Source organism: Acipenser ruthenus, chromosome 4, assembly GCF_902713425.1.
Source record: "Acipenser ruthenus chromosome 4, fAciRut3.2 maternal haplotype, whole genome shotgun sequence".
Classification (NCBI taxonomy): domain Eukaryota; kingdom Metazoa; phylum Chordata; class Actinopteri; order Acipenseriformes; family Acipenseridae; genus Acipenser; species Acipenser ruthenus.
This window is the reverse complement of record NC_081192.1, coordinates 99,214,039-99,238,063: the sequence shown is the minus strand read 5'-3', so window position 1 is coordinate 99,238,063 and position 24,025 is coordinate 99,214,039. Positions and strand designations below refer to the sequence as shown.

Genomic DNA, 24,025 nt, shown 5'->3' with positions numbered 1-24,025 from the left:
GAAACAAAAAAGTAAATAAACAAATTAATTAACTGTGTGAATTGTCTCACACAACCACGTTGAAAAGGCAATTTAGCAAAATCTTTTCTTGTTAACAGTAGTTGTCTTTAAAATAAAGACATACGTTAAAAAGGGGATTGTATTTGACGTCAAAAAGCTTATTTGAAATAATGAATAATGGTTTTGGTTAGTAATTACAGGTACACATTTGTCTCCTCAACAGCAGGCAGTTAAAATTAACTTATTTTAAATAACCTTTTTTTTTAAAGAATAAATAATATATTGTAGAACACCCCTGACACATAATGTGTATGGACGAAACTTAAATTTAGTTCATGTGTTTATGCGCCGAGCCAAGTCAGATACTGCAGTGTCGCACTCTAACACAGTTTTACTATTGCAGAAATGTCATATTTTCAGCATTATGCGTTTGCGTTCATGGCACTGCATTCCCACCTGCTGTCACGTGTTACAGGGATAGATTCAACAGAATCACAGACAAAGGTTTTGCATTTCAATAAAAATGACGCGAGATGTTCAGATGACAGGCATTTTTACATTAACACGACGAAGAAAAACAACTTAAGTTGCAGTAAAACTACAGAAAACTTGCATTCTTTGGACGTACTGGAGATTTCATCCAAGAGACTACTAGGTAAATTGCTGAATATATTTCTAAAACAAATTCTTAAAGCTTAGGTCGAACTTCAGGTTAAAGTAGCTGGGTATGATTTCTTGCCGTTATGCAAACTGAAGTTTATCAAATGTGCTGTAGTATGTGGTACAGTGTTTGTTTGCATTCTTTGGTCCAAGCAAATATTTTTATTTGATTTCATTTCATGCAGTAGTAGCTTTTAGTAGATTACAAATACATACATAGACGTGACGTTTTTGAAAATATAAATTGCTTTAATTTTCACAGCTGCATTTCCACTTGATCCTGTAAGAGAGAATTCTGTACGCACTGTAAAGAATTGTGTGTTCTCTGTTGCTCAGCCTACTCCGCTGAAAGGTCCATTGAAAGTTGCTGCAGTGTCAAAGGTAAGCATATAAACCATGTTTTATGTTGTTTGAAAGGTGTCTAGTGTATTTCGAGATCAGTAAAACTCCTACAGTCCCCCAATGTGGATTGATATATTTTTTGTCTTGAGAACCGTGCAATGGTGTTGAAAGGTAAGGTGGCCATTCTATAGTATAATTCAGGGTTCAAGAATGTAGGAAATGGTATTCTGTGAGTTTGGCATAGAGTAAAACCACCAATATCTAATCTAATTGGGACCAGGGGTGTTTGGAGAGGGATTGATTGGTATGTTGTGTCTCATGCTGTATTGCAGGAGGTTCTGGAAGATATATTAGATTGGGATGTTTCAGCAGCAGAAACAGATGATTTCATCCACTTTCTCAGTGGAGGAAAATTGCTGCCTGGATCAATACCTCTTGCCCATAGATACGGTGGCCACCAGGTAAAAGAAATCAAATAAGAATGGGTTAAACTCTTGAATATTGCTATTGAAAAATGCAGCACACTTGTTCAAAGATAGCTTGCAGTGTGTCACAAGGAAAAGTAGTTTGACAGATACAACTGACTAGTTCCGATACTGTGTTTTATAAATCGATTACTCACAAATTATTGATGGTCAGTTATGTGGTTATCTCTCCTCTTCTGATTATCTGAAATGTTTAAACATGTGTGCTAGTATATTGATTATCATCATTTTGAGATGTTTACGACTGTATCCTTTCTTGTGGGTATTACCTAAATCACCTGAAATTCAGAGTTTCATTTGAACTTGCTTGCTCAGCAAGGTTTACAGCAACTAAGCAATATATTGATGTCAATGTAATTAATTGCCTACATGCATTTTACATATTATTGTTTATTGGCAAGAAGCATCTTTTGGCAAAACTATTTGACTAGTGCAGTTTGATCCTGCATAGTTAGTCTGTAATGTATTCTGCAACTAGGTCAATCAGCTTTTGTATAATTAATTGACATTTATAAATTAATTTACTTACCTATAATATTTTCTGCAATCTGCTATTTAAAACCCAACTCCAGCATCCATCACATTGGATGCTCTTTAGGTAACTTCTCCACTAGAGCTACTGTCAGAGTCTTAGCTTAAATCATGTTGATTTCATAACATTTGCAAGCCAGAGGAGGTTACTCAGCTCATCTATGCTTATCCAGTTCCTAGTATAATTTATGAGTTATCAATTGTAAAACACGTATATCAGTCTTATGCACATAGAAATGAACAGGATTAATATCAAATCTCTTTCAACCCAATCCATGTGGCAAATGGAAACAAGGCTATGAACTGTCAACAGAAGCTCGGGTCCATAACATTCTGCTCCAGGAATGCTACGCTCAAGTAATTTGGGACGTCACAGAAGACCATTTGCATGGGCATATGTTTACATTCAGAGCATTTGCATTCTTATAGGCTGTATTTGTCCTAATTCAGTGACAGAATGAAATAAATTCATTTTCAAAATAGAGTGAATAATATTTGATTTCTTTATTTCCTCCTAAGTTTGGCGTGTGGGCTGGTCAGCTGGGTGATGGGAGAGCTCATTTACTTGGAGAATATATAAACAGGTAAGCAGCTCATGTGGCCTGGCCATAGCAAACGGCAAGATAAACTGCAGGTATTTATTGATGCAAATGATCGGAATGAACCCTATTTTATATATATGTGTGTGTTATTAAAATACATCTACAGTAGTTCTTTTTGCCACCAATATCTTGTTTTGCAGGCATGGTGAGAGATGGGAGATACAGCTGAAAGGCTCAGGAAAGACACCATATTCCCGGTAATATCAATAATATTGTTTCTATATACTTGATTTACTTTAAGGGGTTGAGACACATGATACCGATATGGGTGGAATACACATAGATTATAGCTTTACTATCTCAGATGTGCCTAGATTACATACAGAACTTGGTTTATCATACTGTTGCACTTTCAACACACAAACTAGTAGGCACCAGGCACGTTGCAGCTTGTTGCCTTAATTGTCTGCCAGAGCTTTAAAGTATATTGCATGGTCGCGTATTGAGTACGCCAGCCCAAATCTTCAGCAGTTGTGCTGAAAGTACAAAGTAGTTTAACCCTACTGTAGGTTACACCGCACTACAGCTGCACAAGTGAGATCATGCATTTAAATCCTACTTCATTTGCCTCCAAAGTGCACTATCAGACTAAAATATTTATAGAATGGAAGTGTTAAGAGAATGTATTGACAAGCCATGGGTTAAAATCTGACCCACTGGGCTTTGTTTCAATGATATAAACCAGTAGTTCTCCATTGCAGTTTTTGGTAGCTTTGAACAGTTCACTTGTAACTGGTGAGCAAAAGCCTATTAGGCCTAAACATTTGTCTGCTTGATCTTGTTTAGATAATTGGTAGAGGCAGTGGAAGAAAGATGCTGCTGTTCATTTGAGCCAACAGAGGTGCATGGTTTCCAAGCCTGGTGAAGTAAAGTGCCTGTATTGCAGGAATGGAGATGGGCGAGCGGTGATACGCTCGTCAGTGCGGGAGTTTCTCTGCAGTGAGGTCATGCATTACCTGGGGATTCCCACCAGCAGGGCTGCGAGGTAAAGAGTCCTCGACTGGACAGAACCCAAGTGAAGGTCTTCATACTCAATCATAGTCTTTTCACCACTTTACCTGTTGTAGGTGCTTAGAACTTAATCCATCAATGAAACAACTGCTTTGAGTTCTTCATGCCAGACCCAATCCGTCATTATCGCAATTAAAGACACTTTCTAAAAGAGCCTGGCTTTCGTATCCAAGCTGCTGTACAGCATCCTTTTGAATACAAACGTTTCAGAGCGGCAGACAGACTCGGATATAAAAAGCTGTATTTGTTTTGCAGCCTCATTGTCAGCAATGAAGTGGTATGGAGAGACCAGTTCTATAATGGACATGTGAAGAAGGAAAAGGGTAAGAACAGTCCTGATATGTAGTTAACATCCAAGTTAAACAGCTTCATTTTTACTGTATTCTTGTTGAGATTTCAGTGGTTGGTTCGAACAGCTGAGTTAGAATCCAGTTCTCATTCCTGGTAGTTAAGCTGAGAAGCACAGTTTTTCTCCCCTCACCCACTCACAGAAGCTATGTAGGACCTGCATCCCCTCCACACCCTAGTGTTGACTGATTAGAACATGCGGCTTTAGTCCCTGAATAGCTTGTCTTAAGTGTATTAAAGGCATTGCATGTAATTGACAAAATGTTAATAAACATTCTTGCTTTAGTCAGCATTTCAGTTGTAAGTAACCTACAGGAATATAAAGGATAGTTGTATTAAGATAAATAAAGAGAACATCTTCCACAGAGTGTAAACAGTAATGCGTCTTCAGTTTTCACTTCAGTGGCTTTTCATTCGTGAGAAATCATTTACAGTATTTAGAATATCGCATAGGGTGCTATACATTGAAAAAGACATTGAAGAATAATTCTGGTCAATACGTTTGAATTGAAGTTGCTGTAGGAACTAGAACCCAGAATCCCTTTTTAAAGGGACCAATAGTAAATTACCTGTCTGTCCAAGTAGTCTATTGGTGTGGTGGCGAGCAATCAAGGCTGGTCAGCGGAAGAAGTAGCACACCCAGACACAGAACTTCAGTTTAAAGTGCCTTGGCGCACTTTAATCACAAATAACACAAAACAGGAATAAAATCAGGTTTGAAGAAAAACACTAGCAAACTCTTCAAATAAACAAACCCACAACACCCAAGCTTTGCTATCCTGGTGCTTGCTCTCTGCCTTCTGCTCTCTGCCCTCTGCTCTCTGCTCTCTGCTCTCTGCTCTCTGCCTCTCTGCTCTCTGCTCTCTGCCTCTCTGCTCTCTGCTCAGTGCTCTCTGCTCTCTGCCTCTCTGCTCTCTGTTCAGTGCTCTCTGCCTCTCTGCTCTCTGTTCAGTGCTCTCTGCCTCACTGCTCACTGCTCTCTGCTCTCTGCTCTCTGCCTCTGCTCTCTGCTCAGTGCTCTCTGCTCTCTGTCTCTGTGCATTCTGCTCTCTGCCTCTCTGCTCACTGCTGTCTGCCTCTCTGCTCTCTGCTCAGTGCTCTCTGCTCTCTGCTCAGTGCTCTCTGCTCTCTGCCTCTCTGCTCACTGCCTCTCTGCTCACTGCTCTCTGCCTCTCTGCCTCGCTGCTCTCTGCCTCTCTGCCTCTATGCTCTCTGCCTCACTGCTCTATGCTCACTGCTCACTGCTCTCTGCTCTGCTCTCTCCAAACAAACACTCCTTTGTTCCCTTTTATACCACGTGGCCAGGGGCTTGATTGTTTCCATCAATCATCCAATCACCACCTTGCCACATTCCACACTTTCCCATTCAAACTTCAAATACATTTCAGAATATCAAGAATCTATACTGTGCATTCTTTTTTTTCCAGGAGCAATTGTTGCACGTGTAGCAAAATCATGGTTTCGTATTGGATCATTGGAAATATTAGCAAGCTTTGGTGAGATCGATTTGTTAAGGTGAGATGATTTTAATGTTTCATTCTAACAAGTATTAGACAAAACACACGTAATAATTTCTACGGACAATCAGTTATTGTTTTAAATTGTGTTAATTTTGTCTGGTAAACATGTATCAATGTATTTTAAATTGATTACCTGTTTTTAAAATCAAAATCAGCTTTGAACAGCCACAAGTTTAATCGACTAACGAGATTGTATTGCATTGCTGCTAACAGGTTACAGGACAAGCCTAAATTACAATGTTTATCCCAGTTGGTGAGACATTTTCAGACCCAGCAAAGGCCAGTGGAGATTCCACCTCTCCTGGCCCTGCTCATTATATTTATACTGGCAGCTCTTTGATAATGACTTTAAAAGCATGGCCTGTAAGGGTTAAGCAGCAGTATAGAGATGTGTGTGGGTTAGTTAAGTTAAAACATGCCACTAATAACGTGTGACTAAATTCAATATAATAGTGTATAACCTTTGTTGTTTTCAAAACGCCAGAACTAGGTGCTTCCAATGGCTCTCAGTTAATGTATGCATACTAGCATATCAGTAGATTAACTCTCAGGGTATGATTTAAACAAATGCAGTATGCTAATGAAATTGCTGATATAGAGAAAAATCACTAACACATACACACGCACAGTATCCATGTCAGCTGCTTTAAGCTGTTGCAAGTAGAATCTTGTCAAGTATATAAAGGACTTTACTTCATGCTGTATCATCACTGTCATGATCAGTTATTATCTGCCCGCTGCTGCATGAAAGCTTCTCTTGACAAGACTTCTGATCTGGGTCTGCTGGTGTTTTCGTACATTTCAGTATTGTCTCCATCTCCATCTTTCTAGGTCTGTGCCTTGGTCACCATTATGTCATTGCTAATGAGTTCTACATTATTTGTGAAATACATGTTGGAGGATAATCATTTATCAAAGTTACAAAAATGAAAAATGACATGCATTGCCATGTAACTGAAACATTCATGGCTATTGATGTAGTCTGTGTTTAAAACACTCTGGAAGGACTGTCTTTCATCTTGGAAAGCAAACCCAGAGAGTGGCAGGCTGCATTAACTGAAGAATGGTTCTCAATATTGTGGCAGTGTGTTACATTGTGACTGTTGTTTACCCCCAGGAAATTATTAAACTTTGTGATAGACGAACATTTCCCATCAGTACATGCAAGCGACTCAGATAAGTATCTGGTGAGTATGAGAAAGGAATAATGATATATAGTCCTCAGAGGGCTATCTAAACTCTTAGCTGACATGGTGTCTCGGTACACCAGTGACCTGAAGGTTTAAATCCTTAAATGCCTTTTGAGATCGCAACATTGCCATCTTGCTGAGATGTTTAATTAACTCCATTACTTTGTTGACATCAAATCAAAACTGTATTCAAGATATATATATTTTTTGAATTTGCAGATAGAAAAATATTTTCTTTTCAAATCTCAAAATATACTGTAGTTAAAGTATGTTTTACATTTGTACTGAAATTACTCATTATTTATTGCCAAGTACATATGCTGTGTGATTCTAGGCTGAGTCTACACTGACATCTGTTGGCTGTAGGACTGAATTAGACTTGGCTTTGCTGTCTGGCATTGGCATGAACATCCTCTTTCAGCTCATTTCAAAAGTGCTTATCTAAGAGCTTTAAATACATTTGCTTAAGCAGCATTTCTTAAAAAGCCAAGGCCATTCATCAGGAACCATATGCATTAGGGTTGAGTATTCCAGGAAGCCGATAAATAATTACAATAGGCTTTGCATTTCTTTTGTATTTCAAATAATCTGTACATTTTTCTTCCAGTCTTCCCCCTCATCTTTCTTCTTCTTCTTCTTCTTCTTCTTCTTCTTCTTCACCATAAATATAGCTATAATTAATTGTTGTCTACTTTTAATAAATAATTCAGTTGTAATTGACAATACTTATGATTGAAGGTATGAAGCGTCACAGACTAAACCATTAAAACATGTTTATATTATGCTTGTCCAGGACTTCTTCTCCAGAGTAGTGACGGACACTGCCAATCTTATTGCACTTTGGATGTCAGTGGGGTTTGCACATGGTAATACATATACTTTACTTCAATATTAATGTGACAAAGCTACAAACCTGTACTGTACAAATGCATTGAAGAGAAAAAAAACTGTTATTCATCTCAATTTGCTAACACAAAACACATTTCCTTTTCAGGTGTGTGCAACACAGACAACTTTAGTTTGCTGTCAATTACAATTGATTATGGTCCTTTTGGCTTTATGGAGTCATACAATCCCAGTAAGTAAAATGCAAAGAGCTAATTGGTGTACATGTTCAACATTCTCATTGTATTTAAAAAAAAAAAAAAAAAAAGTTTTATGATTATTTATGTTGATTTTCAATGGCTTCAATAAGATAAGACCTAGATATATTTGGCTCCGCAGGATAATTATCCCTGTTTAAAACAGTGAATCTTTGCAGCATATTTGTAGAAATGGGAGCGTCATGACTATCATGTGTTTTTTTTAGCACTTGGTGTTGTGTGCACTCTGGAAGTGACAGTCCCTGCGAAGATCCAGTAAAATATTGTTGCTTTTAAGTAGGGGGAATTATCCTTAAGACAGCCACAGCATAGAATAGAGGAAATCTTTTGTTAACTAAACCATGTCAAGAAGAAGCCATGTAAACCAGACCCTTTTATGTTCATGTTTCATCACAGTTTTTATCTCAAATATATTGCTGTACAACTCATAAGATACATTAGAAATCATTTTCAAGGAATTGAAAGTTGCTGTTGCTGGGGTTGATAAGCCACAGGTGGATTTTGAAGCATTTTACAGTACTGTACCAGAGAATCCACTTGGATCAACCACCTATTTTTAAGGTTAACCATGGATAAGGATAACCACAGATATGTGGTTGATGCAATCCAAGGTTATTCTCTAGGGATGTAAAATGTTTTAAAAAGTCCAGCAGTAATTTATCCCAGCGGAGTATAGCTTGATCAAATAAGCCCTTATTGGCATGCTGTTAAAATGCTTTTAAATCCCATTGTGTAACATGCACTTTACAAAATATGACGCCTACACTATAAATGTCTAGATGTATGACTTTAGCTGGATATTCTTAAATGAAGAAGCAAACAGTGTCTATCAGTGTCCATTTAGAGAGGTTTTCCTTTAAGTGTACAAGTTCAGGTGTCTGCTGGTAATGTATTCCATATGAATAAAAGCCATTCCTGCTGGTAAGGATCTCATGCCCTGCTCTCTGCTTGATGTCAGTGATAGCTACAGGCTGTGTTTCTCTTTGTTCAGTGCTCTCATCTCAATATGGATTACAGTACACATTTCTTGAGTGTGAAATATAAACTATGTCTGAAATGTTTGAAGATGTAAGGTTATTATTCTGACCCTGCAGATAGAAAGGTTGCCATTTCTTCCACAGATTTTGTGCCCAACACCTCTGATGATGAAGGGCGGTATAAAATAGGAAACCAGGCGAATACTGGAATGTACAACCTTGACAAGCTCAGAGAGGCGCTAAACCCTGTACTCGACACAAGCCAGCAGCTTTCGTGAGTCTGTGTGTGTTTGTGTTACACAGGTTAGGTTAAAAAAAGTAAAGCAGGGAAACATTTCAGATATTACATTGGAGACAGCACGAGCCAAAATGCTTCTCTACTTAGTTTCTTCTAGTTTTAACTTTTAAATCTGATTTGAGGAACCAAAAAGTGTACTCCCTTAAAAATACAGGATCAGAACAATAACAGAAAAAAGGTCTGAAGTATAATCTTAGCAGTACTTATTTAAATGGTACTTGAAGCTGTTTTCATGCTTTGTGACAAGTTGTGATTTTGAATGTTACCTACATTAGAAAGAACTACAAGAAAGAGTTCATTAAAGTTGCTACAGCTGCATACTCTATACAGTATGCATGATCTAAGTTAAAGGCACGTTGTTCAGGCACAGATCTGTATTTCAAGAGTTTGCCGCAACATTTTTTTTTTTTAGCCTTGCATGTTTGCAAAGTCAACTTCTTACTAGATATAAATAAAGCTAACTTTTTATAATTCTATTTTTAGGGCCATGCAGATACTTAAGGGCTATCCTGATATTTACAACAAAAGGTATTGTAACTAGATTATTCCATCATGCCCTTTACAATAAGCACCTAAACGTAAGGCACACTTTTTCTTCACCTGTGTGCTTCGTTTCAGGTTCCAGGAGTTATTTAAATCTAAGCTAGGTTTCCTCGGAGAAGACACTGGTGATGCCTATTTAATTGCATACTTGCTGAAGGTGGGACCTCTTGCATAATAGAATATGAAATGTAATGTCAGTCATTTTAGACTGATCTTTGATAGTATTAAAATAATATACTGTAGACGCAATTTAATTTATAATAATACCTTTTTTGTTTTTACTTCCTCAATTCCACTGAAGAGGAAATGTGATGAAAATATAAGACCCCTGTTTTGTTGTTGCAGCTCATGGAAGACACACAAGCAGATTTTACAATGACTTTCCGGCTGTTAAGTGAGATTTCTATACAGCAGCTACAGGATCAAAGTATTCCACAGGTACCTTTAGTGATACTTTCATTTTGAGGAAAAAAATATATAGCTTTGTATTTTTTTTAACTGTTTTTAACCTTTATATATGATTATCTGTGCCAATTTGGTATTTCTTTTTTTTTTTTTTTTTTGCTCAGGAATTCTGGGCTTTGCAGGACCTTGCTAGTCACAAATTATTTTCAGACTGGGTCCCTATGTATTTGTTAAGGCTAAAAAGGTAAGATTTCTAAACCGTCTTACAGGTTTATTTTGCTTGGTAGTGATCATACACTCTCACAACATTGGGAAGATATGAGAATAATCTTGAACATACCTCAATACTAAGTGGCAATCCAAAAAGCAAATACATCCATATGACACAGTAGAAACCTTTCCCATGTATGTTATGATATGAAATGTATCTGGGAATGATGTTCCATTAAAGATGTTGATTATGCATGCATATTTTTTTTTTTAGGAATGCAAGTGATTCAGATAAAGAAAGAAGAAAGAGAATGAAAAGTAAGTAACTATTACTCAATTTTGCTATTTGAGTCTCATTGTGATATTCATTATGCAATATGATCCTGCACTGAAATTCTGACATTAATATAAAAAAAAATAAAAAAAATAAACCTGGAGTCATTATTTAAGAGCCATCTAACATAACATACAATCTGTACATTGCAAGCGATTGAATGCTGTGTGTATGATACATTGTTATTTAATTGCAGGGATAAATCCTAGATACATTCTAAGGAACTGGATGGCAGAGTCTGCAGTTAGAAAAGCTGAAAGGAGTGACTTCTCTGAGGTACCTTGAATTTGAATGGATTCATGTAAAATCGCTCTAAATGTTTCTACGTGTGGTAGGACGTCCTGTTATGACACAACCTGCAAGGTGGAGCAAAGCTTTCCTTATTGTATTGGGTGCTTGGTCTACTGTGTTGACTGTTTAAGGTTGTATTAAAAACCTGACTTTTATACCGACCAGGTGCATCTTCTGCAGCGTGTACTGAGTGCCCCCTTCCAGAAGCAGACAGAGGCTGAAGAGGCCGGCTATGCTTCCCGTCCCCCTAGCTGGGCTGAAGACCTACGTGTTAGCTGCTCATCTTGACCACTGCAGGAAGTACATAACCAGCGGAGGAGCAACCTATCTGAGAAGTAGGCCTTCGAGAAAATACTTTTGTTTCCCAATATATCATTTTAGTGTAGTTTGTCATATATATATATATATTTTTTATTAAACTCAATTGCAAAGGTGGTGTGCATTATCCTAGCACCCCTGAAACATCTTTTAAGGTTTCAACAAATCTATCAGTACAGGTTTAGTAAGTCTCCTTGTTTTTCTCAGGGCTTGTTACATTTTATGTCACGTTATTAGTCTTTTTGAATATAACTGTGGGCACAATTCAGATAGAATGAGGAAATGTTTTGATTAATATATCATTTTTATTTGTCAGGTTTTCAAAAAATTTGTAGGAGGTTTTGTAAAAATATATTTAAACTGAATGTCCACTAGGTGGCATTATATCTTGTGTTAAAATGCCTTGAAGGTATTTTATGAAAATATGAAATAAATTGTAAAGATAGAGAATAAAAAAGGCCTGGTTCTTCATAAGAACATAAGAAACTTTACAAACGAGAGGAGGCCATTCAGCCCATCTTGCTCATTTGGTTGTTAGTAGCTTATTGATCCCAGAATCTCATCAAGCAGCTTCTTGAAGGATCCCAGGGTGTCAGCTTCAACAACATTACTGGGGAGTTGGTTCCAGACCCTCACAATTCTCTGTGTAAAAAAGTGCCTCCTATTTTTTGTTCTGAATGCCCCTTTATCTAATCTCCATTTGTGACCCCTGGTTCTTGTTTCTTTTTTCAGGTCGAAAAAGTCCCCTGGGTTGACATTGTCTATACCTTTTAGGATTTTGAATGTTTGAATCAGATCGCCGCGTAGTCTTCTTTGTTCAAGACTGAATAGAGTCAATTCTTTTAGCCTGTCTGCATACGACATGCCTTTTAAACCCGGGATAATTCTGGTTGCTCTTCTTTGCACTCTTTCTAGAGCAGCAATATCCTTTTTGTAACGAGGTGACCAGAACTGAACACAATATTCTAGGTGAGGTCTTACTAATGCATTGTAGAGTTTTAACATTACTTCCCTTGATTTAAATTCAACACTTCTCACAATATATCCGAGCATCTTGTTAGCCTTTTTTATAGCTTCCCCACATTGTCTAGATGAAGACATTTCTGAGTCTTTTTCATAGTTCCCTTCTTCAATTTCACTATCTCCCATATGATATTTATAATGCACATTTTTATTACCCGCATGCAATACTTTACACTTTTCTCTATTAAATTTCATTTGCCATGTGTCTGCCCAATTCTGAATGCTGTCTAGATCATTTTGAATGACCTTTGCTGCTTCAACAGTGTTTGCCACTCCTCTTATTTTTGTGTCGTCTGCAAATTTAACGAGTTTGCTTACTATACCAGAATCTAAATCATTAATGTAGATTAGGAATAGCAGAGGACCTAATACTGATCCCTGTGGTACACCACTGGTTACCTCACTCCATTTTGAGGTTTCTCCTCTAATCAGTACTTTCTGTTTTCTACCTGTTAACCACTCCCTAATCCATGTGCATGCATTTCCTTGAATCCCTGCTGCGTTCAGTTTGAGAATTAATCTTTTGTTCGGGACTTTGTCAAAAGCTTTCTGGAAATCTAAATAAACCATGTTGTATGCTTTGCAGTTATCCATTTTCAATGTTGCATCCTCAGAAAAGTCAAGTAGGTTAGTTAGACACGATCTCCCTTTCCTAAAACCATGCTGGCTGTCTCCCAGGATATTGTTACCATATAGGTAATTTTCCATTTTGGATCTTATTATAGTTTCCATAAGTTTACATATAATAGAAGTCAGGCTTATTGGTCTGTAGTTACCTGGTTCGGTTTTGTCTCCCTTTTTGTGGATCGGTATTACGTTTGCTATTTTTCAGTCTGTCGGTACAACCCCTGTGTCAAGAGACTGTTGCATGATCTTGGTTAGCGGTTTGTAAATAACTTCTTTCATTTCTTTGAGTACTATTGGGAGGATCTCATCTGGCCCAGGGGATTTGTTTATTTTAAGAGCTCCTAGTCCCTTTAACACTTCTGCCTCTGTTATGCTAAAGTTATTTAAAATTGGATAGGAACAGGTCGACATGTCGGGCATGTTGTCCGTGTCCTCCTTTGTAAAAACCTGTGAAAAGTAATCATTTAATATATTTGCTATTTTTTTTTCTTCATCTATGATTTTGCCATTTGTGTCTCTTAGACATTTAACCTCCTCTTTGAATGTTCTCTTGCTGTTATAATATTGGAAAAATATTTTGGAATTGGTTTTAGCCCCCTTAGCAATATTGATTTCTATCTCTCTCTTGGCCTTTCTAACTTCCTTTTTGACTTGTGTTTGCAGTTCCAAGTACTCTTTCTGTGTACTTTGTTTTTGGTCCCTTTTAAATGCTCTGTAAAGTGCCTTTTTTCGCTGAATATTTTTTTTAATTGATCTATTAAACCATTTTGGCCATTTTGTTTTAGATTTAGATTTGTCTACTTTTGGGATGTAATTGTTTTGTGCCTCTAGTACTACATTTTTAAAAAACAGCCATCCTTTTTCTGTGGATGTTTTCTCTATTTTACTCCAATCTACTTCTGTTAGTCTCCGTTTCATACCTTCATAGTTTGCTTTTCTAAAATTGTAAACCTTAGCTTTAGTCATTACTTTTGGGGTTTTAAAAAATATTTCAAATGAGACCATGTTGTGGTCTGAGTTTGCAAATGGCTCTCTGACCTCTGTTTTAGTTATTCTGTCTTCATTATTTGAAAAGACTAAATCAAGGCATGCCTCCCCTCTAGTTGGTGCCTTGACAAATTGCGTTAGGAAGCAGTCATTTGTCATTTCCACCATTTCAATTTCGTCCGTCGTGCCCCCCATCGGGTTTTCCCATTTTATACGGGGGAAGTTGAAATCCCCCATTAGTATGGCGTCTCCTTTTCTACACGCATTTCGAATGTCATTGTACAACAGATTATTTTGCTCAGCGTCTTTGGCGGTCTATAGCATGCTCCTATTATTATGCCCTTTGAATTTGTGTCCATTATTCTGACCCATATTGATTCTGCATTGTTTTCTTTGTCCTGATTTAACACCTGGGCTTGAAGACTATTTCTTATGTATAGCGCTACCCCTCCGCCTCTTCTGTCCTGCCTGTCTTTCCTATACAGTGTGTACCCACTAATATTATATTCGTCTCCATCACTCTCAGACAACCAAGTTTCTCAGACAACCAGACTTCCTTCGTGTTCTTTTGTTGTATACTACCCTACAATGATTTAGAGAAATACACATTGCTGTAACTTCTCTGGCAAATGTGCAAGGGAAGGAGGTGGAGGGAAGAAACCACATACACACACATATATATATATATATATATATATATATATATATATATATATATATATATATATATATGGTATAACCAAGATTGTTATGGGGGGAAAAAAACAATTTTGACAGATAAAGTGCACCTGTTTCTACAGCAGCTTGGGTGCATATTATACTCTGTACCGTCTTTGATTCCTCTTCAGCCTTTGGGATGCCACTCAGTTATTTGTATTGTCATAAAAGGGGTTTATAGGCCAGTTCTAATCAGTTATTCAGGAATATTGGCAACCTTCTAAACTGACAAACATACAAAACAATAACCGAAAAAGCAACAAAAAGTGTCTGTAAGGACCTCATATATAAGGATCAGCTCAAAATGTACTGTAAACGTAATAATTTACAATATGTGTTTGAAATACACTTTATTTTGGAAGAACAAGAGCATATTATACAGACAGTTGTAGCTCAGTAAGTTCATGACATACTGTACACCGAGTACTAGGGGTCCAGCTCATAAGGATGATTGTAAAAAAGATTTTGCATTATGTTGCCAGACACTTGATGCTAAAAACCTTGAATGAAGAAACAAAAAGTATAAAAAGCAAAAGCAAGTGCCTGACAGCCTCCTATTTACATATTGAAATTGCCAAAGACCAGCTCTTTGAAAGAGCTTTGTGAAATTAATATCTGTTATTTAGCACAACAAATCTTTAGTATGCAGCTCCTTATTTGTTGCCTTTCTTATTCATGGCTTTCATCAATTCTGACATGAAGTCTGGCTGACCCGAGCTGGATGCTGCTGGTGAGACAGGAGTGGTCCTCATGGGAGGTGGGGGTCCAATTCTCTTCAGCGGAGGGGGTGGGGCGGTGGCCACCGGAGGGGGGGGTGGGGGAGGAGGAGGGGGGGCAGCAGAGCCCCCAGAACTAGCCACTGGGTTTGGGGGTGGAGGGGGGAGGAAGTCAGGGGGAGGCTCTGGAAAGTCATCAGGAGGTGGAGGGAGGTACTCGTCGTCCTGGATGGGAGGCGGTGGAGGGAAGTAGGTTTGTGGTTTGTGTGCGATGCCTGGGGACCGCTGGGCCACTCTGGGGGTTACTGTAGGGCTAGGCTGGGGCATCTTCAGCACTGGGTCAGGTGGTGGCGGTGGCAGTTGTTCTTCTAGGGGAGGTGGAGGCAGAAAAGAGGGGTTCCCCCCACCACTCGTCTTATTATCCTTTAAAAAAAATGTAAATTGGTATTTAAAATTCAAATTTCTAATCATTTAAGTTGATCATTAAAACACTTCCTGTGTATTCATTCTTTAAAAAGCAGTACATTTAAAATGATCTTGTAACATCTCCATTACCCTTATAACAAGTGGGAATGCATAATTAAATGATCTTCATTTTGACTACAGGTACTTAGTATTGCTGATTTTGGAAATAAGGTTTGGAAATACAACTGCGTTATCCATAAATGTCTTCTGAATTAATCTGACTAATGAACTACTCACACTTAGCAGCAAATTCAGAATCATTATCGATACCAGACTGGCCAGAAATAAACTCCTTTTCACATGACCACCATTAGGTCAAATTATATATCGTGTGAAAGAGTGAGTTAAGGGATTTGGGGCCACATTGACTAAGGTGTATGTGTTTGTGAAAAATAAGCATTTTAGATTTGTTTTCATTAAATACAAAACTTTTCAGCTGGTGCAAACACCCGCGCAGATATGAAGACAGTAACTCAAATGGTGTCTGAGGTACTATATTTTCCCTATCAGAATATACAATTACATACTGTATTAGTACACCACATGGGAATGAGCTCAATATAATGGAAGGAACAGTCTCAGACCCAATTTTAAGTGCCTAAAAAATGGTGGAGGCAGTTTTGTGAATATCGACCTTAATACTTGCTAAACCAGATTTCAGGAAATTAGAACTTTTATTATTTTGACTCACATTGTCCCATGTATATAAACATTGGGTTTATATTGCTCCCTCATAGCTGCCATTTTCTTGCACACAAAACTAGAGTGAGGTCAACACTAACCCCCTGGTACAGTATGCACATTGGTTTCCAATGGGCATTAGATCACAGTCTATTGCTTCCTTGTGTAAAACTGTCTTTCAGTGTTCTGCAGTCTGTAACATCATGTCGATGGGCTGGTGTCAGCTACAGTACATCACCCTGATTGAACCATGGAGATAGTTCATGAATCGGCTGGTGCTTCCAACATCAGTATCATTCATACTGTGGGCACACGTCCTGTAATAAACAGAATTAAGCAATATGTAGATGCACACTGTAATGTGATTTGTATTCCTCCTACCTTTGTCATTTCGGCTCGTTGCCAAGCCTCAGAAAAGGCTGTGCTGACAGAGGGAGGCGCTTGACCTTGATGTCCATTTGCCCGAACAGCAGCTGCAGTTAACAAAATGGGAGAACTTTTCTAAGATATTGATGATACTACTACCACCTCTACATCACCTGATCGTCTGATACTGAATGTAAGATGGTAACCAGACCTGTTCAATTACAATTAGTTACAATTATGCTGCAGTAATTACAATTACACTAAGAAGTAATATAAACAACGAACACATGAACATGTTTACTCTGTCTATTTCAAATAACCAGCGAGTAATAATCACAGGTGCAAATATAGAAACATACTATGACTTTTTTTATTTTTCTTCAAACAAATGGGGTTCACCAGAAGTGGTTGAAAATACAAGAATAAGATTGAATGACAAATAAATAATTGAACTGTAATTGATCAATGATACGGTATAATGAAATGCATGTAGGTGTGCTAAGGTTCAGCTACAGCTACCATTCCAATGTGACTGCAATGGATTACGAATTGCACAGTTGCAATTGTAACTGGCACCCGGTCTGATGATAACGGATCATGACAAGATTACACACTGATATTATTGGGTTTTATGTTTTAGGCTGTCCACAATTAATTATACAGATAGGTGGTTTACTTTAATATTTAAATGTTGCAAACTCATAGGTAGCAGACCTATGTATCCAAGCATACCACCCACCTTATTAACCCCTCTAATCACACATCATGTAAACAAATACCAGAGTCTCAACTCCTGCGATACCTTTACCTGTTCCTGAAGAAGCTTTCGATTCTACATTGCTCGGGTTGGACCATCTTGATGCCAATCCAGCCTTTTGCACAGCTATATTGTAGTTGTCATACATTGTCTTTCCATACTAGGGGACAAAAATAAAACAAAACAAAAACACATTTATGTACATGGGAACAAATTTTAATCTCTTTTTGCACCTCTTGATGATGATATGATAAGAACATAGTTTAATAGCCATAACTCTATTAATAACAATATTATTGCCACTCCATACAGATATGCAACCAACTTTGTATGTTCTACACATCTATGAGCCCGCAAGCATTTTAAAAAAGCCTTGCAATTGTGAACAGAGGTGGTGTGTCTTTGTGCTTGTGCAATACCTGTCCTCTTGGAGACTGCCAGGTAACACCACCTGTTTTTGCGACTTTTTGAATGTGTTGGCAGGGAGGGGAACTGGACCGACACCAACCAAAGAGGCCTGAGACTAGCTAGTAGATGGCAATGACTCACTGGTGACCAGACCTTGATTGACGCTGGCAGCTCAGATGCTGCAGGCCCGTGTTCTCTGTCTCAGGCTGCTCTGTTACTATTCTGAAGGTGCTTACCTTGGCTATCCTTATTCCCGTCACCCAGAGGTGCATCAGCCACCGATCATCACAGCACAGGTATTTGATGTACTGCGATTCCTTCTGGATCTGTGGATGCTAGAACAGGACATTAAAAAAAAGATCTGAATCAGCAAGTGACATACTGTCTGCAAAGGCAGCAGTCCTGGAATGAGTTTGAGGTGAGGGTTGGACACAGCTAAAGTTACCTCAGGCACAGCTAGCAGCTGAAATAGAAAAGAGAGCACAGCTTCTTCCCCCTAGGGACAAGTGAGAAGCTCAGGCACAGAAATGCTACAGTAAGCATGAGAAGTGTGGGAGAGGATGGAGCACACAAGGATAAGTGACAGAAAAACAGGTACATTTAAGCACTGTAGGGATGTACCAATGGAGTTGCCCTGTTGCCATGCAATCTTAAAACATCTACAGTATACAATAGGCAGGCCCTTAACTATTTAACCCACAGGACAGCTGTCCTAGTTGTTGCTGTGCACAATTTGAATTCTTTAACTGTCCTGTTAAAAGGCCAATGCTGTATCGCGGGCAGCCATCTTGAGAAGATCTCATTAGGAAAACTGAGCAAGGAATAAGTACGCATGGTTATTTTCACTCACAAAGAGTTGCAATGCTGAAAAATTATTTATGATATATTTTTTTTGTAATGAGGTAGGTCAATGTTTATGACAGGTTATACACATATTGCACATGATGCACAGACTCCAAATATTACCCCACGTATCCCCAAAGTCCTCATTTCCGTTCCACATATCACCCAAACAAAGTTTCTTCTGAACAGGGAGCCTCCTCTCCTGTCAACTGATTTTTCAGTGTAGGATTCCAGCTCACATAAACTGGCATTAGTGAGGGCATTACAGTTCCAAAACACAAGAAGAATTCCATTGTAGTCTTGGTGTTCCCTCCTGGCACCCTTCTTGTAGGGCAGGATGCATTTCATTATTGTTTGTGAGTGACAGGCTTGGACACATTTGTGATTAGCAGTGTGGTCTGGAGGTGGGAACAAAGTGGAGCCAGGGCCTCGATGATGATGTTCTAGCTCAGTGACTGACTCCGACCTTGGGAAAGTCAGGAACCCTTTTACACCCTGTCTCACCTCGGCTGTAACTAGGCCGAACCAGGACCACACTTAAAAAAGAATTGCGTGATGACAGTATTACCCCTGTGTTGTAAAGGTCTGTTTGTGGTCCCAACGGAAGCATAATATTACCAACTCCAGCTCTCTTTGTTTCTTCATATTCAAAACACATTCCGGTGTAGGTTTATTTTCTTTTGAGTGTTTACAGCTCTCTCTTGCCTCATAACATATGATGTTTAATGTTTTTTTACAGGGTCAACATACATTCTACAGGATAGGACCCTTTTATAAACACCAGATGTTTAGAATATACTTCACAGTTTCAGCAATATTGCTTTTTTCTTGCCTGCATTGCCATGTAATTAATATGAATATGCAATTATATACAGTAGTAATTTTCTACTTTCATAATGCTGCAGTTTCTCCTTACCAACAGCAGATGGCACTACTTTACCACTACACTGTCAGAGGTCGTTCATAATATTGCATGTTGTTTTGGATAATATTACATTCTTAACCCTCTATAACACAACTGGAATATATCCTGATTTATTTATTAAATGATGCCCTTGGCTTTGATCAAATCCACAGCCCATTTACTCAATGAGAAATCTCCAGTCCTTTTGCTAATGGTTAAAAATGAAATGTATTGTAGCAATATACATATATAACATCTAGAGGAAAATAGTGATTTGAACTGCTATTTGTTGTGGATGGCAATATTGGATAAAAACTTGTGGTTTTACAAAAATGATCTTTTGTCTCTGCTGTACAGAACAAAAAATAACGTAATGCCAGTGTTGCTAGTTCTAATTTTCATAGTAAATGAAATACGATTTTAATGAACGTTTGCTTGGATGAATGAGGGAATTGATGTTCAGTTCCTATATAAACGTTTCATTTTAACTCAGATATTTATTTCAGATAATACTATCACCCCGGGGTCAAACTTTCCCCTGACTAGCCTTCGCACATCTTTACATGGTCGAGGCCTTGCCTCTGTTTGTGAAATGTTTTTGGTCACTTACTGTATGAATGTGTGAAGTTTGTTAGATTGACACTCACAGATATTTTAACAGATATATGAAACACGCTGCAGTCGTGTATTAAGTTGTGATCACAATTACCTCTGATCTATTTTCAGCAGTGCTGAGTTTGATATAAAAATTTAAATTCACAAATTTACTTGCAAATGTACATTACAAACAACAGACCCACATCTGTGAGTGGTGAAGGCCTGGTTGTGTGAGGTCCATGCATACAGACCTCAGAAACACATCTGATACTGTTAACAGCAGTCTCTCTTAGTGCACAAAACTAGAAGCATATATACTTTCCCAAAATTGCTACCGTCGGATACCTAATTTCAGAGTGTGTATTTGTCTGTTGCAGCCCGCAAATAAGTCTTTTACACATTTCTGGCCTTTTCCTCGCAAATAACCTACTGCGAAATTAGGTTTACAGGTTTTTGTTTTGCCACACATAAATCAAACCAAAAAAGACTCTTTAAGTAACCCATATGCGCATTCATTGCAAGTGATTTTGTTGGAGGATAGAATTTCAGACTTCTTCCTCATCCCCAACTGTTAACTGTTTCTGGCTGACCTTTTCACCTTACAGCTGTGGCCAAAAGTTTTGCATCACATGAAATACTGTACTACTATTATGGCTTCCGGTAGACTTTTGCAATATCATTTAGTAGTTTATTTAATTACACTATGTTAAATAAAAGATCTAAATTATATTCATATATATATATATATATATATATATATATATATATATATATATATATATATATATATATATATATATATATATAGTATATTAATAATGGCTCAATCCTAAAGTTTGTCCATAGCTGTACAAATACAGCGTTCTATTCCATTTGTGATTTAAATGTATTATTTCTAATCAGTATTGTGAGCCTGCCTTCTTACCTTCAGAACAAAGCAGTAGTCTGTTGGTGCCTTGTATTTGTTTTTGTACTGCGTGCCGTAGTAGACGTGCACATTGTCAAACTGGATGAAGCACGCCAAATCCTGCGAAGTCTGCAAAAGGAAAGGACACTTGCTAGCCCTTCAGATTTTTTTAACACAATATGCTTTTATAATATTTGAACAGAGGCCGGCTCTGAAACAATGCGTGGAAGCCTATTTCAGTGTAATATGCCCTGTAGGGTACTAAATCAACTTTGGTTAACAATATGCAGTTTTTCTTAAAGTATTCCCATATGAAGAAAATACAGTATGATAGTATTCACTATTACTGAAAAAAATATCATATTAGTTACTGAACCTAAATTACAAATACATACGCATGCAATTTCGCACATGCATGTTTTCTGTTTAACTATCATTTGCAACTAGACTGCTACTTCCAGCTTGACTGGCAGCTGAACATTATTCATGATACTATTAAGACGATATGCTTTTTAAAAGTTAAAATGGTGCTACACTGTATCTGGTGAAAATCTGCCAAGAAGAGGAAAGGCTTCAGTTAGGAGCATGCTGTTGTATTTGTAACTGTTGTATTTGTAACTGCCTCAGTTTTGCATGTATTTGAAGTTGGGATAAAAAGTGAACACCAGAGCTTTGTGTCACATTGAAATAGGGAGCTCTTGGCAATGGGAACAGTTAAAGAACTCAATATTGTGTTGTAGTTGAAGCGGGGTTCTCAGGTACACGAGACAGGAGAGGGAAGGCTCGCTAGGGAATTCTTCACTTTCAACGCTGTGAATTGGTATTTGATTTTTTTTTTCTTTTGCTTTAAATGTTTCTTTTGACTTGCTGACCTTAGTCTTTCCTTTGGGTACGTAATAAATTCCAGAGGCTCGAAGAAGAAAGTAGCGACGCTTCCAGGACTTTTTTCCGTCTTCTTTTAAATAAAGAGCTCCTTCAAGATCGGGTACAATAACAGAGGTTCCACAGAAGCTCTCCTGTATAAAATGAGAGAGTGTGAGGTGGGGGGGGGGAGACGAGGGGAGAGACAGGGAGACGGGGGGGAGAGGGGGGGGAGAGACGGTGGGGAGACAGGGAGAGACGGGGAGAGACGGGAAGAGACGGGAAGAGACAGGGAGAGACGGGAGGGGAGACGGGGGAGACGGGGGGTAATCAGTCAATTGAAATATTTTACTTCGGTGTGTAGACTGCCTAAAATAATACCTTCTATTTTACAGCAGACTGCCTAATGGCTTCCTGACACAAGACAGTTGGAAGGATCTGAGGGTACAATCTACACACACTATTTAAAGAAATGTCAAATCCAACTGGGCCAAATGACATCTCACTCACCTTCAGTAAGGACTCCTTGTCTTTTTCCTTCATGTCTTTTTTCTCTTTTTTTTCTTTCTTCCCAATGTAAAAATTCTAGGAGGTAAAATGTTTAAATTTAAAATCTATATTCTTCTGTAGTACTACTATATATATATATATATATATATATATATATATATATATATATATATATATATATATATATATATATAGATATATATCACATGAGTTAACAAACCCACGCCTTTTGGCCTGGATAGTTAAATTAACAAATAGGATTTGTAAGTAATTTGTCACTTAATAACAGCCTTTATCAGGATACGCTTTATCACATACAGTATAAATACCCTTCCTATACACATATTGCCCTTGATTTTCTGTCCACATTTGAACTGGTTTAGACACTATGTTTGGCTATAGATTTCATTGAATAATATAAAAGGGACCATGGGGAATAGTTCAATATAACCCTATGATGTCTCTGTGTTTTCCAAAATGTGTGAACTACAGTCCATAGAAAATTAAATATTTATTACATCTCATTAACCATTCGTTTTGTAGAAGACACTGCTAAATAATACATGAACCCTAATACTGTGCTGCATATGAGCTGACCTGGAGATTGTAATGAAACAGCTATGGACAGTACTGTAGTTCTTGAGGTTTTACAGTATTAGAAAGCTGTTGACACGGCAGCAAAAACTATTAATGGAATTATGTATGTAAGACACATAGGGGTAGATGTACTAAGATGGGCCAGTCGCAGCGCAAACATACCACAATTTGCATTTTGGTTACGACAATTCGCAAAGTGCACATTTTGTCGTATGCACCAAGAAAAAATATGTCAATGAAGACAGCCGCAATATACTAATTTAAATATTATTCGCGTCTCTCTTAGCGAGAGGGTGCCCGAAGGAGAACGTCTATACATGCACGGGTGCAAGAATCAAAATAACATTATTTTTGGCAAATGTAAACGTCATCTGTACAATGTATTCTGTTCTGTCTTCATTTTACCTATTTTAATACTGTTATATTTTAGGTTTTTTTATTTTATTTTTATTTTTATTATTATTTTTAACTTGGTATGGTAGTCTAGACAATTAACACACAGTAGATCACGGTCCTATACAGATGTTCAGAATGAGCTGGAAGGGTTAGTGGCACATGTATGCAGTCTATTGCTCCCAACAGGCTGGGAAAAACAGAAATGTCATAGAAATTTGTTTTCAAGGCTTGTAAGTACACCCTGACTTTAGTGAAAAATAGGTACTTGGGTTTTCGTCTCAAAAATACATTGAGCACAACTGGCAGCATACGAGAAAAAGCGGACTGGGAAATGCCAGCAACACTTATTGCGTCTATAATATTTTTGATCCATGATTTTCACTGTCTCCACCCTGTTTTTACGAATTTCTTCAGCAACGTCCAGAATTACATATTCATTTAAGGCTAAAGCGCAAATAAGAACTGCGGCTGCAAAGCATTCATTAAAATTAAGCT

The 24,025-nt window shown here is 37.8% G+C and overlaps 2 protein-coding genes across 4 annotated transcripts in view; one reads left to right on the top strand and one right to left on the bottom strand.

Annotated features, from left to right (window-relative positions):
- On the top strand, window positions 1-22,625 carry LOC117400463 (protein adenylyltransferase SelO-like). 3 transcript variants are annotated; one of them, XM_034000483.3, is made up of 20 exons: window positions 1-655; window positions 923-1,041; window positions 1,335-1,463; window positions 2,538-2,602; window positions 2,761-2,817; window positions 3,507-3,605; window positions 3,887-3,954; window positions 5,407-5,494; window positions 6,617-6,686; window positions 7,483-7,555; window positions 7,684-7,767; window positions 8,914-9,043; window positions 9,551-9,595; window positions 9,686-9,767; window positions 9,956-10,048; window positions 10,180-10,259; window positions 10,500-10,543; window positions 10,756-10,835; window positions 11,016-11,185; window positions 22,423-22,625. In XM_034000483.3, exons 1-19 carry the CDS (start codon window positions 406-408, stop codon window positions 11,136-11,138), a joined length of 1,779 nt encoding a protein of 592 aa, XP_033856374.3. In that variant the 5' UTR covers window positions 1-405; the 3' UTR covers window positions 11,139-11,185; window positions 22,423-22,625. The 3 variants fall into 3 exon arrangements, with proteins under 3 accessions (XP_033856374.3, XP_033856376.3, XP_033856373.3); XM_034000485.3 differs by lacking the exon at window positions 22,423-22,625 and adding an exon at window positions 11,901-14,463; XM_034000482.3 differs by lacking the exon at window positions 22,423-22,625 and having other exon boundaries at window positions 2-655; window positions 11,016-11,864.
- LOC117400462 (amyloid beta A4 precursor protein-binding family B member 1-interacting protein-like) overlaps window positions 14,858-24,025 on the bottom strand; it is a 37,267-nt gene continuing 28,099 nt past the window's right edge. Inside the window, exons 8-14 of the mRNA XM_034000481.3 lie at window positions 22,538-22,612; window positions 22,039-22,182; window positions 21,185-21,295; window positions 18,152-18,250; window positions 17,559-17,667; window positions 16,766-16,857; window positions 14,858-15,661 (exon numbers count right to left, since the gene is read on the bottom strand). Coding sequence (XP_033856372.2) covers window positions 15,176-15,661; window positions 16,766-16,857; window positions 17,559-17,667; window positions 18,152-18,250; window positions 21,185-21,295; window positions 22,039-22,182; window positions 22,538-22,612 — 1,116 coding nt within the window. The 3' untranslated portion in view covers window positions 14,858-15,175. The remainder of the gene's footprint in view (window positions 15,662-16,765; window positions 16,858-17,558; window positions 17,668-18,151; window positions 18,251-21,184; window positions 21,296-22,038; window positions 22,183-22,537; window positions 22,613-24,025) is intronic.

Coding starts and splice junctions, on each gene's coding strand:
- LOC117400463 (XM_034000483.3), top strand. CDS start 406: ATGTCATATTTTCAGCATTATGCGTTTGCGTTCATGGCACTGCATTCC. Junction 2,818..3,506: donor GGAAAGACACCATATTCCCG/GTAATATCAATA, acceptor CCTGTATTGCAG/GAATGGAGATGGGCGAGCGG. Junction 9,768..9,955: donor TAATTGCATACTTGCTGAAG/GTGGGACCTCTT, acceptor TTGTTGTTGCAG/CTCATGGAAGACACACAAGC.